Consider the following 14,425-nt stretch of genomic DNA (forward strand, 5'->3'; position numbering starts at 1 on the left):
AAAATACAAGTTTTTTTAGATCAATTCTGGACTCTTTTAGTGGACTCTCAAGTTCATTTGTTAACAGTCAAAATGAATCGACCCCAGAAGATGTGAGTATACCAGATTATATAAAAGTGAAGCTTAACAATGAGAGTGTTACAATTACTTTTGAAAATGAGGGATATTCCAAAATATCAAGACTCCTGCAGAAGAACCTTATATTCTACAATCGGAGTAACAGAAATGGATGGATTTATAAGACTCCTTGTAAATCTGTAACGGTAACGCTCTACAAATCAACAGACTCTCTCCATATCCAAGGAGATGCTGCTTTCACCTGGTACAAAAAATTCCTGCAAGAACTTGTAGATGTTGTGGAACCTATCATCGCTTAAATATCTACTCAGCCACAGCCCCAGTTAGCTTCAACACCAAAAGCTATCGATAAGAAATGCAAAAACAATGAACTCAGTGAATGCAGTAACTGCAATAGTGCAGCTACGATAAAACAGCTGACTGAGACTGTTAAATTCCTCACCCTTGAGGTAGAAAAACTAAAAGAGAAATTGAACTGTAAAGATACCAAATCGTCTATGTCTGCCAGTACGCAAACATACAAACTGGCAGTCAAACATAAGGAGACATATACAGAGAAGCTTACAACGTTGTCTAGCGGCATTTCTAGACATGTGCAGTGCAACACCATTAAAAGTATGACTGAAACGAGCACAAACACAGATATATGCCCCACAGAACGTGCAAAATTAGTTGAGGAAACACCCAAAGCCCAAAACACAACAAAAAATGAAGAAGAACTACAATTACGAAGTGGATCATCCCTCATAATTGGAAGTTCAATCCTGCAAAGAGTGAGAACTCGTGGATTAAATAAATCTGTGAAAGTTTTTACAAACAAAGGAGGCAAGGTATCGCATATAAAAGCAAAATTGGCCAAAATGGATGTGTCGCCCTTCCGTAATATTGTCATTCAGGCGGGTGGGAATGATGTATCAAGTAACCGCGATGTGGAATCCACTGAAAATGACTTCATGGAAATTATTTGGGATCTACAAAAACGGCACCCGGGAATACAAGTGTACCTCTCCGAAGTCTTACCACGTAGAGATGTAAATGTGAGTGAAGTGAATGAAATTATTAGATATGTGTGCAAAGAGTACGGAGCTACTCTTATCCCAATGAGCAAATCTTTCCGGAAAAATCAAGCAAATGAGCTCTACTGGAAAGACGGCATTCACTTGTCTGATAAAGGCACAGCGGAATTATTAAAGAACATCAACCAGTGTGTTCTTATTCTTAAACAAAAGGAATACATTAACCATGACGATTCATTTACAGTTAGGAATTGTATTTGTTTCTTTTGCGGAGAAGAGGGCCATACAACTCGGAACTGTCGACATGGGAAAAAAGTGTCGTGTTGGCAATGTGGAAAAATGGGGCATAAGCAAAAGTTTTGTTCCTTTTAGGAAACCGGCAATGAAAGGAACGCCGTAAAACAAAATCGCGAAAATACCAATCTTATTGTCTCGCATAACTTTTTCTCCCCAGTAAATAACAATAAATACTCAATATTATATAATTTGTGTGATGATTGTAACAATGTTGATTGCACATGTAATCCCTACTTGTTTAACCCTAAAATTTTCAAAAAATGTTTAAATGCTCAAAACAAATCTAGTAATTGTTCAACTGATTTAAATTCTCCATCAGAACTGATAGATACTTGTATGAATAAGGTAAACACTTTTTCTAATCTTCAACAAACAAATCTTAAAAATTCTTCTCCAAAATCTGATACTCAAAATAAAATAAAACAAAATATATGTAAATCAAATCTAGGTTTAATGAAAAAGGGTCTACATTTTGTCAATTTGAATGTGTGTCATATTTTGCCAAAATTTGATGAATTGGTTTTGTATTTACAAGATGAGCTTTACATTGCTATATTTTCCTTATGTGAAACATTTCTTAATGAAAATATTAATGATTGTATGATGAATATAAAGGGATGTTGTTTTGAAAGAAAAGACCGAGTAGGAAAGGCTGGTGGTGGACTTGTTACATTTATTTCAAATGAATTAAAGTATAAACGCCGTAAGGATTTGGAAATTAGCAATATTGAAACAATGTGGCTTGACATTAATCTTAAAAATTCTAAACCTATTCTTTATTGTTCAGTTTACCGTCCACCATCTGCCCCCTCCTGCTGGGTAGATGATTTTGTCCAAGAGTTACAGTGCGCTACCTGCTGTGATGACCAGGAAGTCATTATTGCAGGTGATCTCAATATTGATATGCTCAAAGAACCCCCTCGGAGTTGGTCTTCTGCAATTGTAGATTTTGGACTAACACAATTAATTAACACCCCAACAAGAATTACTAATAGCTCTAAAACTCTTATTGACCATTTCTACACTACGCACCCTGCTAACATATGTGAAATATATAACACAACGTCTTTGGATACGGTTATATATATATTTATTATGTCACTGTTGCACAATATAGACGTCATGCATATAAAGTTAGAACAATGTTATCAGCACTGGTACAGTTAAAATATTATAGAGTTAGTACTTCGAATATCCACTGGATGCCAAACTAGTAACTAGTACAGGGGGGCACAAAGTTCGTATAGTGGTACGTCTGAAACGTTTGTCTAAAGTTCTTGTTCTCTTCTAGATCTCCGCCTGTCCAGTTTTGGAATATATATCTTCAAATTTCAAATCATCCTCAGGCTGGTATTAATTATTGGAAAGTTTCTAAGTCATTAATGGAATTGTTCCGTTCAATTTAATCTTAGATAGTAATCAAGTGTCCAATTAAAATATTGATTGTGGTCAGTTAATGTTAGTAAGCCATTTCCAATTCAATTAATTATTAAATACCAATAATGGATACTGACCACGTAAATGTTCAGATATTGATCTTTGATTTAATTCTGATAATTCATCAACACTGACCAATAATAATTCACATTAATATTTAAAACAATATTGACTACATTAAACACATAATTAGTAAATAGAAATAAAGTGCGTATGAACCTAAATGGCTCTCAAGGACATATAAGGATTATTATGCCTTATACACTTATGTCCTTATTAATCAAATATAAGAAACACAACATATATTAAAAAGTTAATATGTAATTTATATACGGTATGGTCCAATTGTGTTACATTCCTCCCTCACAAGAGATGAATTAGTTTAATTCATAGTTGATCGAATTGGAACTTGTGTATTTTTCCATGGTAATTCATGTCTATTTGGTTTGTAAGTATCGGCATAATATAATTCTCATCAGGTTGGACGAGAAGTAATATAAAAAAAATGTGTAAATAGTAACAACACATAGGTTACGAGACAATAAAGTCTTCCTCCAACTGGAATACGAACAACACAGAAATTGTATGTTTTATTAAACATTTGTCTCGAAATCAACAGACTGTCCAATATTCACGATCCTCGGCTCTTGTTCGAAAGAGGGATCGACTTACATAATTGTTTATTTACAATGCAGCGGGGTCATCGGTTTTCGCTGTTAATACATCCGTCCTTAGCTTCGGATATAGTTTCGTAATGGTGTCGACAGGGTCAACTCCAGCGATGAAAGCAGTAGTTGGTGATGGTGCAGATGCCTTATTGTGTCTGCTAGTGTTATCTTCACTAGGGGATTTAATCGCCACCAATTTGAGTTGTTCTCTCTCTCCGCCTGCTTTCTTAACCTTTTGCCAAAATCTACTTGACCAACGCCTTTTACATTTATAATAGATAAGAACTATAATCCCCAGGATTAAAGCGATGCTGATTATTAAGATAGAATAAACCCAATTTGGCCAACCCCCATTAGTTAGAGGATTAACAGAGTCAATACTTGTAAATTCATTAACCAGTCTGTCCATTGGTACTGTCTCAAGGTCTTGTAATTTAGCAGGTATTTTTTTATTCTAATATCAGAATTTGAATAGGAGGTCTAACAATAAAATCTTTCATATACAATGGCAGTTCAGTTTGGGTAAACACAATCCAATGTCCATCATTAATTTATTTAACAACAATATCATTTTAATATAACAATTATTTTACAGATTTTTTTTTTCTTTTTCAGTTTGTCTTGCATTTCAACTGTGGTTTTGTATACCTTTATACTTTCAGCTTTCAGTTCCTTACTATAACCAAGACACGAAAGCGAAATTTGCTTGATGCAGTAAGGAATAGAAAATTGCGGACATTTATACTCTTATATTAATTTTGAAAGAGTTTTGAAGAGAGTTCGAATATCATTTCTATTTCCTCTATGTTTTTTCTTAATTGTCTTTTTACGCTTCATCTGACATTCGTTAATATCCATAAGTGAATCGTCACTTTCTGATTCGGTCATTTGTCTGTCATTATTGTTTTGTTTTAGACGTTTAGAAAGCTCATATAACGGGATGTCATCTTCAGAAGAAGAGTTTTCTCTTTCCCTTCTATATCTTTGGGCTAATTTTGCAAGTGGTATATTTTCTTCGTCATTACTACTTACACTATCATGACTCATTGATATTGGTACATTTTCTGATTCATTGTTTGACATGTAATCTCTGTTTGGGTTTACAACATCATTTAAGGTGTTAGTTTCATCTTTTATATTTTCATTTTGATTTTCGACCTCTTGGTTCGTAGAGACGTTATTGTCTGATTTATTATCATCTGATTCCGATTCTGGGGGCATTACATAGGCGGCTTTACGAAGAGGTCTTCCTTGATCATTTTGGGGTATTTCCCATTCATCGATTTTCGCTAATCGCAGTAATTCTTTATGCGCTTTCGTCACTTTTCCATCTAACTGACTTTTGATTTTAAATGTTACCGGCGAAATTTGCTCAATTATTCTATAGAATGGTTTCCATTTAGATTGAAGCTTGCTCTGTCTTTGATTATTTTTATAATAAACTGGGTCCCCGATCTTTAGTTCTACATCTACCGCATTTCTGTTTGCATATTTTGCTTGTCTTCGTTTAGATCGTTTTAAAATTCTATGGACCATTGTAAAGGATTTATGCTGTTGTTCTAACGCTATTTTATGCGGATCTTCTCCCATATATCTGCGGCGCGGTTGCAGAATATTGTCTATTGGCATAATTACATCTCGATTATAAAGTAAATAAAATGGAGAGAAAGATGAAGATTCATTGATGTTAAATCGAACTGCGGCTAAGGTTTGATTGAGAAAAATATCCCAAGTTGTTAAATTGTCTTCTAACTTTTTAGCCAATACATCATGAAGTGTTCGATGGAATCTTTCAACTTTTGCATTACTTTGAGGATGGTAATATGATGTTTTTACATGCGAGATGTTTAATTCTTTCAACGTTTCTCTAACTACCTTATTTTCATTTTCCGTGCCATTGTCAGTTATAATTTCTAAGGGAGCACCAAACCTTGGAAATATTTCCTCAATGATCAAATGAGCGATAGTTTCGGCGGTTTTGTCTGGGACTGCAAAAGCTTCAGGCCAGCCAGAGTAAAGATCCACAAATCCGACAATATATTTGTTTCCCGATAATGATGTCGGATACGGACCCGATAAATCTAAACCAATTTTCGCAAATGGAAATGGCGGAACATCTGTTTCTTGAATAGTCGGCTTTATTTTTTTAAGGTTTCGTGTAGCGCACTTTACACATTTACCGACATAGTCATACAACTCTTTATACAAATTAGGCCAGTAATACTTTTGTCTGATCGCATCAAATGTTTTGTCGATTCCTAAATGACCATTATCATCGTGATACTGTTTAATTACAGGTAATCGATAATGCGCTGGCACATAGAGTCTTATGATCGGATCGTTATCGGCATTCGACAGATAATACAAGACTTCATCAATAATGAGATGTTTATCACTTAATGATTTCTTTGCCGTGCCTTGTTGCAATTGACGGACAATGCGAATTATTTCAGAATCTTTAGATTGTTCTTCAGCTACATTTACTTCGGTGTTTTCACTTAATTTGATTTGAGGTTTAAACGGAATGTCAGGCTCATCTATGTCATAACGTACATAATCTTTGGGATTTATCGCGTTTGAATTGATGAAATTGATTTCTAAAGAGTTCTCGTGCACATCCGGTTCATTCTGTTCATTTTTGATTTCATTTTCAGATGGGATTAACGCATTTGTTTGTGGTGTTCTAGATAGCAAATCTGCGCAAGTATTTTCAGTTCCCGGAATATATTCTATTTGACAATTGTATCCGGCGATACCTAAAGCCCATAACTGGATTTCTTATTTTTCATTGGAGCTTCTAACAAGTATTTTAACGGTTTGTGATCAGTTCGAATGACAAATTTAGCATTATGCAAATAGTGATCAAATTTCTGGAGTGCAAAGTGAATTGCATAAGCTTCTTTTTCTACTGTAGACCATCGCGTTTGGGTGTCACTTAATTTATGTGAAAGATAACAAATAGGTTTTTCATTTCTAATACCCAATATTTTTACTTCATTTTCCTGTTCGTTTTCATCTAACGGTTGGGCTAAACACGCGCCTATTGCTGTATCAGAAGCATCCGTGTAGAGAATATACTCTTTATTTGGATCGGGAATTGATAAAAGTGGCACTTTAGTTAGACTCTCTTTTAAGAAATCAAAAGCTTTTTGACAATCGTCATTCCATTTGAATCTTGCATATTTCTTTGTTAATGATACCAAGGGTTCTGCGATCTTTGAAAAGTTCGGTATGAATCGACGGTAATAACTACACATACCGATAAAACTGCGAATTTCTTTTACAGTACTCGGTGAAGGTAAAGTGCGAATTGCAGCTACTTTATTTGGATCAGGTCTTATTCCTTCTTTATCAATTATGAACCCCAAATACTGCGTTTTCTCTTGAACAAAACTGCACTTTTTGGCTTTCAATTTTAATCCATGCTCTTTAAGTCGTTCAAATACAATTTGAATATGTTTTTCATGATCTTGAATGGTTTCTGAAAATATCAAAATATCGTCTAAATAAGCCAAAGCAAATGATTCTAGCCCTGCTAGTACTGTGCTCATGAGTTCTGAAAATATTTGTGGAGCATTGCAAAGGCCAAAAGGCATTACATTAAATTCAAATAAACCTCTGTGACACACAAAAGCTGTTTTCTCTTTATCTGCTTCGTCCATAAGTACTTGCCAATAACCCGACTTCAAATCCAATGATGTAAAATATTTTGTTTTTCCTAACTGATCTAATAAATCATCAATCAAGGGCAAGGGCCACGAATTTGTTTTTGTGATCTTATTTAGTTGCCTAAAGTCTACACAAAAACGTTTTGTTCCATCTTTCTTATCTACTACCACGATAGGGAAACTCCAAGGTGATTTTGAACGCCGCACTATGTTTGCACTTAACATTTCATCGATTGCTTTATCTACGATCACTCGTTTATTCAACGGAGTTCGATACGGTTTCATTTTAATTGGTAAATGGTCACCTGTATCTATTTTCATTTTGATCGTATTAGTATGCCCTAAGTCTGCATCTGTTTTGGCAAATAGATCTTTATTTTGCATGCAAAGTTTTTCAATCATTCCTCTGTGCTCTGGAGAGACATTGAGTTCTGCTTTCAGGTCATTTATTTCTTTTTCTTTTTCTTTATTTTTATCAAGAACCGAGATGTTAATCGATTGATCATCTACAACATTTATTCGACCAATAATGCACCCTCTCTTGAGTTTGTAAGTTTTATTGGTGTTATTCACAACCAAAACTGGTATTTTACGCGATGATTTTGTTTTCGCGATTATGTTCCCTATCATAAGACCTGGTTCGTCACTAATGAAACCTTTATCTAATGCATTTACTTCAACAACTTTGTTTTGAAAATTTGAGTGATCTTTATGTTTTGCAAAACAAACTGTCGCGGATTGAGGTTTTAAAATAGTTTTCTTTGAAGCTCTCAAAATTGATGCAATGTGAACATCTTCAACCATTGGAACATATGTTTTACCAATACGTAAACTGCCAAGATCAAAATAAAGTCTGACACCATTTTGGACTAACCAGTCTCTACCCAAAATAAAAGACCTGTTTATATTTTGAACAACAAAAAATTGATGAGACATTGTGAGACCTCCTACAACAAATTCAATTTGAGTACAACCTTCAATTTTCAAATCAGCGCCATTTACAGATTTCAAATTCACTTTTGGTTTTGAAAGTTTAAAAGGATTAGAAAGGGACCAATAAACATTTGAACTAACCAATGAAACAGCGGCGCCTGTATCTATTAGAGGTCTAAATCTTCTTTTTCCAATTTTGATAATACATGAATTTGGATTTTCTATTGAATTAACAGTCAAAGTGGGGAGATTTTTAACATTTTCAAAAATTTTCTTTTTCTTTAAATATTTCTTTTTCTTTATATAGCTCCCCCCAAAGGTCCCATTTTGGGCGGAGCTTCTTAGTTTAACTCTTCCCAATTTTCTTCTTCAGCCCCTGCTGGTAGGGCTTTAATAGCTTCAATTTTTCTCTTTTTATTTGGACATTCAGGACTGTAGTGTCCTCTTTTATTACAGGTCCAACATACAACTTCACTGCGAGGTCGTTTTGTCTCAACTGCTAAAACTTTCTTCGGGGTGTATGTCTTTTTGCCAAACTGTCTTGGTTGTTGTCCTTCGTTATGTCTGTTTCCCCTCTTATACCTATAATGGTCAACCTCCATCGGTTCTCCCGTAAAGGTTGCCGGGGCAAAATAATTTCTCCCAGTTCTTAATTGAAACCTTTGTTGCAAATTAAATTCGGCTCTTGCAGAATTTATTGCATCCTGCATGGTAGCAGGATTATCTCGCATGACCTTTATTTTTAATCTGTCTGAATACAGACCATCGACAAAGAACCCAACAAGTTGGTTTTCTGTGACTCGCATATCTTGAGCACCTTGATATGCCTCCTCCGCTATGGAGAGCAACCGTTCAGCAAAGATCTGTACATTTTCAAATTTTTCTTGCTTAACTTGTCTCAGCAGCATAAAAGCATGCTGCGAATCTGTAATTTCTGCAAATCTCATGGAGAGTTCTGCCTTGAGAGTATCCCATTCTACCCTCTGATTTGCCTTGAAATACCTTTGAATAAAATCACTGACCGCCCCTGTACTAGTTTTGAAAGCTTTCATTTTTACATTTTCAGCAGGAACCCCCTCCAGAAAAGCATGTTTTTCAATCGCTTTAATCCATCTCTTAAATAATTTTGGATCCCCATCAAAAGGTGTAATTTGATTAGTTCCCAAATTTTGATTTAAACTGTCCATCTTTATTGAAAGACCCTTTACAGCAGTTATAAATTCTTGCTCAGACATTTTTACAAGAGATTATGGCAGAGAAAATAAATACTTACAGAACGGAGGAGAAGTTGCAGTTTTCAAATTCCAGTGGTCACCCGTTCGAAACCAAACCAAATCCTGGTCACGGCACCAAATGAACGTCTATAACACAACGTCTTTGGATACGGCTATATATATATTTATTATGTCACTGTTGCACAATATAGACGTCATGCATATAAAGTTAGAACAATGTTATCAGCACTGGTACAGTTAAAATATTATAGAGTTAGTACTTCGAATATCCACTGGATGCCAAACTAGTAACTAGTACAGGGGGGCACAAAGTTCGTATAGTGGTACGTCTGAAACGTTTGTCTAAAGTTCTTGTTCTCTTCTAGATCTCCGCCTGTCCAGTTTTGGAATATATATCTTCAAATTTCAAATCATCCTCAGGCTGGTATTAATTATTGGAAAGTTTCTAAGTCATTAATGGAATTGTTCCGTTCAATTTAATCGTAGATAGTAATCAAGTGTCCAATTAAAATATTGATAGTGGTCAGTTAATGTTAGTAAGCCATTTCCAATTCAATTAATTATTAAATACCAATAATGGATACTGACCACGTAAATGTTCAGATATTGATCTTTGATTTAATTCTGATAATTCATCAACACTGACCAATAATAATTCACATTAATATTTAAAACAATATTGACTACATTAAACACATAATTAGTAAATAGAAATAAAGTGCGTATGAACCTAAATGGCTCTCAAGGACATATAAGGATTATTATGCCTTATACACTTATGTCCTTATTAATCAAATATAAGAAACACAACATATATTAAAAAGTTAATATGTAATTTATATACGGTATGGTCCAATTGTGTTACAAATAGCAGTACCCCCTGTAGCGATGTCTGATCATTATCGTATATGTGCCACACGAAGATCTAACAGCATGCAACGCAAAGGCAAACATACTGAAATACAATATCGTGACTTCAAAAATTTTAATGAAACAGATTTTTTGCTTGATTTAAACAATGCAAATTTTGATGAATTAATTCTACTGCATGACCCTAATGACATTTTAAACTGTTTTTATGATATTTTCAATGCTGTAATCAATAAGCATGCAAAAGTAAAAACTAAGCGTGTGAAATCTGAAATCCGCACTAAATGGTTAACTCCAGAAATAAATAATGCTAGGAATTTACGAGATCAATATCATAAACAGGGAGACATGGAGAATTTTAAGCTTTGGAGGAACAAAGTCACATATTTAATAAACAATGCAAAATCTACATATTATAAGGAAGTAATTGAAAATAGTTCTGCTTCAAAGGAAATGTGGGGTCACTTAAATCAGCTGGCCTCAAAATCAGACAAAAACTTGTATCCTTCCAATATAATATATAACGGCTTAGATCTTGATAATTTACAGGATATTGCAAATGCCTTTAATGAACATTTTGCCCAAATTCCGAAGAAATTGTTAAATAATCTTTCGTCTACCACATTTGAGTCAGACAAATTGAAAAGATACACGGAGTCGAAACTTGGAGATCAAGACTTTTTTAAAATTCCCTTGATTAATGAAGAAAAGGTATTTGAAATGTTAAAAAGACTAGATGTAAACAAATCTGCTGGCATAGACTTTCTTGGACCTAGATTGCTTAAACTTTCAGCCTGTGTAATATCTAAACCACTAACACACCTAATAAATTCTAGCATAATCAAAGGAGCTTTTCCTTCACAGTTAAAAGTTGCAAAAGTAACTCCCCTGTTCAAAAAGGGCAATAAATCAGACGCAGGAAACTATCGCCCAATCTCAATTTTACCAACTATGTCGAAAATTTTAGAGAAGCATGTAGCAGAAAATATACGTATTTTTACATCTCACTTTGATTTACTAATGAAAGCACAATCTGGATTTAGAGAATTTCATTCATGTCAGACAGCACTCACAAAACTAACCGATAATTGGCTGCATGCAATAGATCAAGGAAATTTTGTTGGCATTACTTATTTGGACTTTAGCAAAGCATTTGATCTTGTTAATCACGATATACTAATTAGAAAACTTAAATGCTATCATTTCGATCCAATATCAATTAAATGGTTTCAATCATACTTATATGATCGAACACAAAGTGTAAAAATTGGTGCATACATATCTGAATCACTGCCAGTCACAGCAGGTGTGCCACAGGGCTCTATTTTAGGTCCTTTGTTGTTTCTATTGTATATTAATGATTTACCATTATGTGTTGAACATTGTAATATTGATATGTTTGCTGATGACACTACAATGCATTTTCATGGCAATAGTATTTCACATATTGAATCAACTCTAAATCATGAACTCAATCAACTACAAAAATGGTGCCAACAAAATCAGATGATTATAAATACTGATAAAACAAAGTGTATGTTAATGGGAACACAACAAAAGAAATCTAAATTAGAAAATGTTAATTTTCATTTACAACTTTCCGGACATACTCTTGAAAATGTAGAAATGCACAAATTATTAGGCATTCACATCGATCATAATCTACAATATACTTGTCATGTAGATGCAGTTTGCAAAACTCTTACATATAAGATATTCACTTTACGAAAAATCAAAAAGTTTCTTCCAATGCATACTAGAAAACTATTTTATAATGCTTTTATTCTACCATCAATTTTATATTGTCTGTCCATTTGGGGCAACTGTCCTCAAACGCACGTGGATAGAGTCTACAAATTACAAAAACGAGCGGCTAGGATTATTTTAAATGAAAAATATGATACACCTTCAATGCCTTTATTTAACACTTTAGGTTGGCTAACTGTTTATGAACTTTTATATTTACAGAAAAGCATTCTAATGTTCAAAATACTTAATGGTATGTCTCCGGATTATATGCATAATCTTTTTGAATTTCAAAGCTCTGGATCATACACGTTACGCTCTGAAACAAACTCCGAACTGCGATTACCAAAATATAAAACTAACTTATTTAAAAAATATTTACAATATTCAGGAGTTATAATCTGGAATGAGCTACCAATAAGTATAAGGAATTCCCAATCCCTTACAATATTTAAAAAAAGTGTTACAATTTTTTTGCTCGTGAAACGCAATGGTTCTACGTGATTTTTCTTTTTTTCTCTCTCTCTCTATGCTTAAATGTGTATGTTTTATTTATTTATTTATCTATTTGGTAACATGCATGTACTGTCCATTTTTTTTATTGTCTCCTTATTGTGATTTGTATTTATTATGTATATACATTGTATATGTGTTATAAAGAGGGCCCCAAGGAAGACTAGTGCTTGCACTAATCGGGTTACCTTCTATAAATAAAGTATTATTATTATTATTATTATTATTATTATTAAACGACTAATACGAGTTGATGGCTGTCCAAGTTAGCTAATGGGTATTGTATTAATGATAAAAAAAATCTTGTCCTGTTCAGAGCGATATTCGCTATTGCTTGCAATAGCAGACTTTCTAGTTTTATAAAAAAAAAACATTTTTTTTTTAAAAATAATGTGCAATCAAATTAAAATGTAATATGTTAAGACCAGATACTAGTATATGACTTTCAATTAACAATATTAAATATTTGTTTTTTTTTTACCCGTATTTTCTAAAGAAAGTTCGGGTATATTGTTGTTACTCATGTCCGTCCATCCGTCTTTCACAATTTTCTTCCCTGAACTCCTCTTACATTATACACAGTAGCCTAATCAGCTTTTTGGGAGATGGTTGGTGGTGTCATGAAGATGTGCTGTAAGGTTTTGGAATTATCCTTTTGCCCGTGGAGTCAAAAAGAGGTCGAAAAATAATTTTATGCAAAAGCCACGTCTTCCCTGAAACTCCTCTTACATTTTACTCACTAGCCTTATCAGCTTTTAAGAGATGGATGGTGGTGTCATGTAGATGTGCAGTAAGGTTTTGGGGTGTTGATTTTGCCCCGGGGGACTAATGGGGGTAAAAAATGACGTTTTTTAATGCAAAAAAACCCGTTTTCCATGAACTCCCCCTACATTTTACTCAGTAGTCTAATAATCATTTTGGAGATGGTTGGTGGTGTCATGTAGATGTGCAATAAGGTCTTCGAATTTCGATTTTGCCCCAAGGTGTCAAATGGGGGTCGAAAAATGACGTTTTTTTTATGCAAAAGCCCCGTCTTCCCTGAAACTTCTCTTACATTTTACTCACTAGCCTAATCAGCTTTTAAGAGATGGTTGGTGGTGTCATATAGATGTGCAGTAAGGTTTTGGAGTGTTGATTTTGCCCCAGGGGTCTACTGGGGGTAAAAAAAAAGGACGTTTTTTAATGCAAAAAACCCCGTTTTCCATGAACTCCTCCTACATTTTACTCAGTAGTCTAATAATCATTTTGGAGATGGTTGGTGGTGTCATGTAGATGTGCAATAAGGTTTTCGAATTTCGATTTTTCACCGGGGGGATCAAATTGGGGTCGAAAAATGATGTTTTTTTATGCAAAAACCCCATCTTCTCTAACACCTCTTACATTTGACACAGTAGCCTAATCATCTTTTAAGAGATGGTTGGTGGTGTCAAGTAGATGTGCAGTAAGGTTTCGGAATTTTCATTTTGCCCGGGGGTCAAATTGGGGTAGAAATTTGTTTTGTTTTCTAAATTATTTAATATGTTCAATCACCCTGCTTTCAAAAACTTCCCTTATGTTTTATGCATTAGCTTTAAACCATGATCATTTGGAAAATGATTGGTTTGTTTTGTGTATGTGTAAAATGGTCTCAAAATTAATTTTGCATTTTCATGTGGTTGGCAAAAAGGGGCAGGAAAAATTGGCCCCTCCCTAACCCAGGTGGTCATGATTTGTAACAAGAGGCCCTTGGGCCACATCGCTCACCTGAGAAGCTTTGACCATTCCGTTCTTTACCAGATTTCCCCTTGTAATACATATTGTGACCCCACCCTACCCAAATTATCATAATTTAAACAATTTGAAATCTACACTACCATAAGATGCTTTGATTCAACATTGTAAAACTTTTATTCCCCATTGTGGCCCCGCCCTACCCCAGGGGTCATGATTAGAACAATTTAGAATATACACTACCCCAGGATGAT

The 14,425-nt window shown here is 34.3% G+C and overlaps 1 protein-coding gene across 1 annotated transcript; it reads right to left on the reverse strand.

Moving 5' to 3' along the window:
- Window positions 1-4,243: 4,243 nt before the first annotated feature.
- On the reverse strand, window positions 4,244-7,158 carry LOC134272164 (uncharacterized protein K02A2.6-like). Its single transcript, XM_062754419.1, has 2 exons — window positions 6,756-7,158; window positions 4,244-6,252 (listed from the first exon to the last, which is right to left on the reverse strand). Exons 1-2 carry the CDS (start codon window positions 7,156-7,158, stop codon window positions 4,244-4,246), a joined length of 2,412 nt encoding a protein of 803 aa, XP_062610403.1.
- Window positions 7,159-14,425: the final 7,267 nt, after the last annotated feature.

The sequence above is a fragment of the Saccostrea cucullata genome, unplaced genomic scaffold, assembly GCF_032062105.1.
Source record: "Saccostrea cucullata isolate Sc308-1 unplaced genomic scaffold, CSIRO_AGI_Scuc_v1 ctg14924, whole genome shotgun sequence".
Lineage (NCBI taxonomy): Eukaryota > Metazoa > Mollusca > Bivalvia > Ostreida > Ostreidae > Saccostrea > Saccostrea cuccullata.

Bases quoted from the DNA above. Each gene is read 5' to 3' on its own strand.
- LOC134272164 (XM_062754419.1), bottom strand. From the start codon at position 7,158: ATGGACGAAGCAGATAAAGAGAAAACAGCTTTTGTGTGTCACAGAGGT. The intron at 6,253-6,755 runs GTATGTGTAGTT...TATGGGCTTTAG, and splicing joins AGAAATTCGCAGTTTTATCG to GTATCGCCGGATACAATTGT.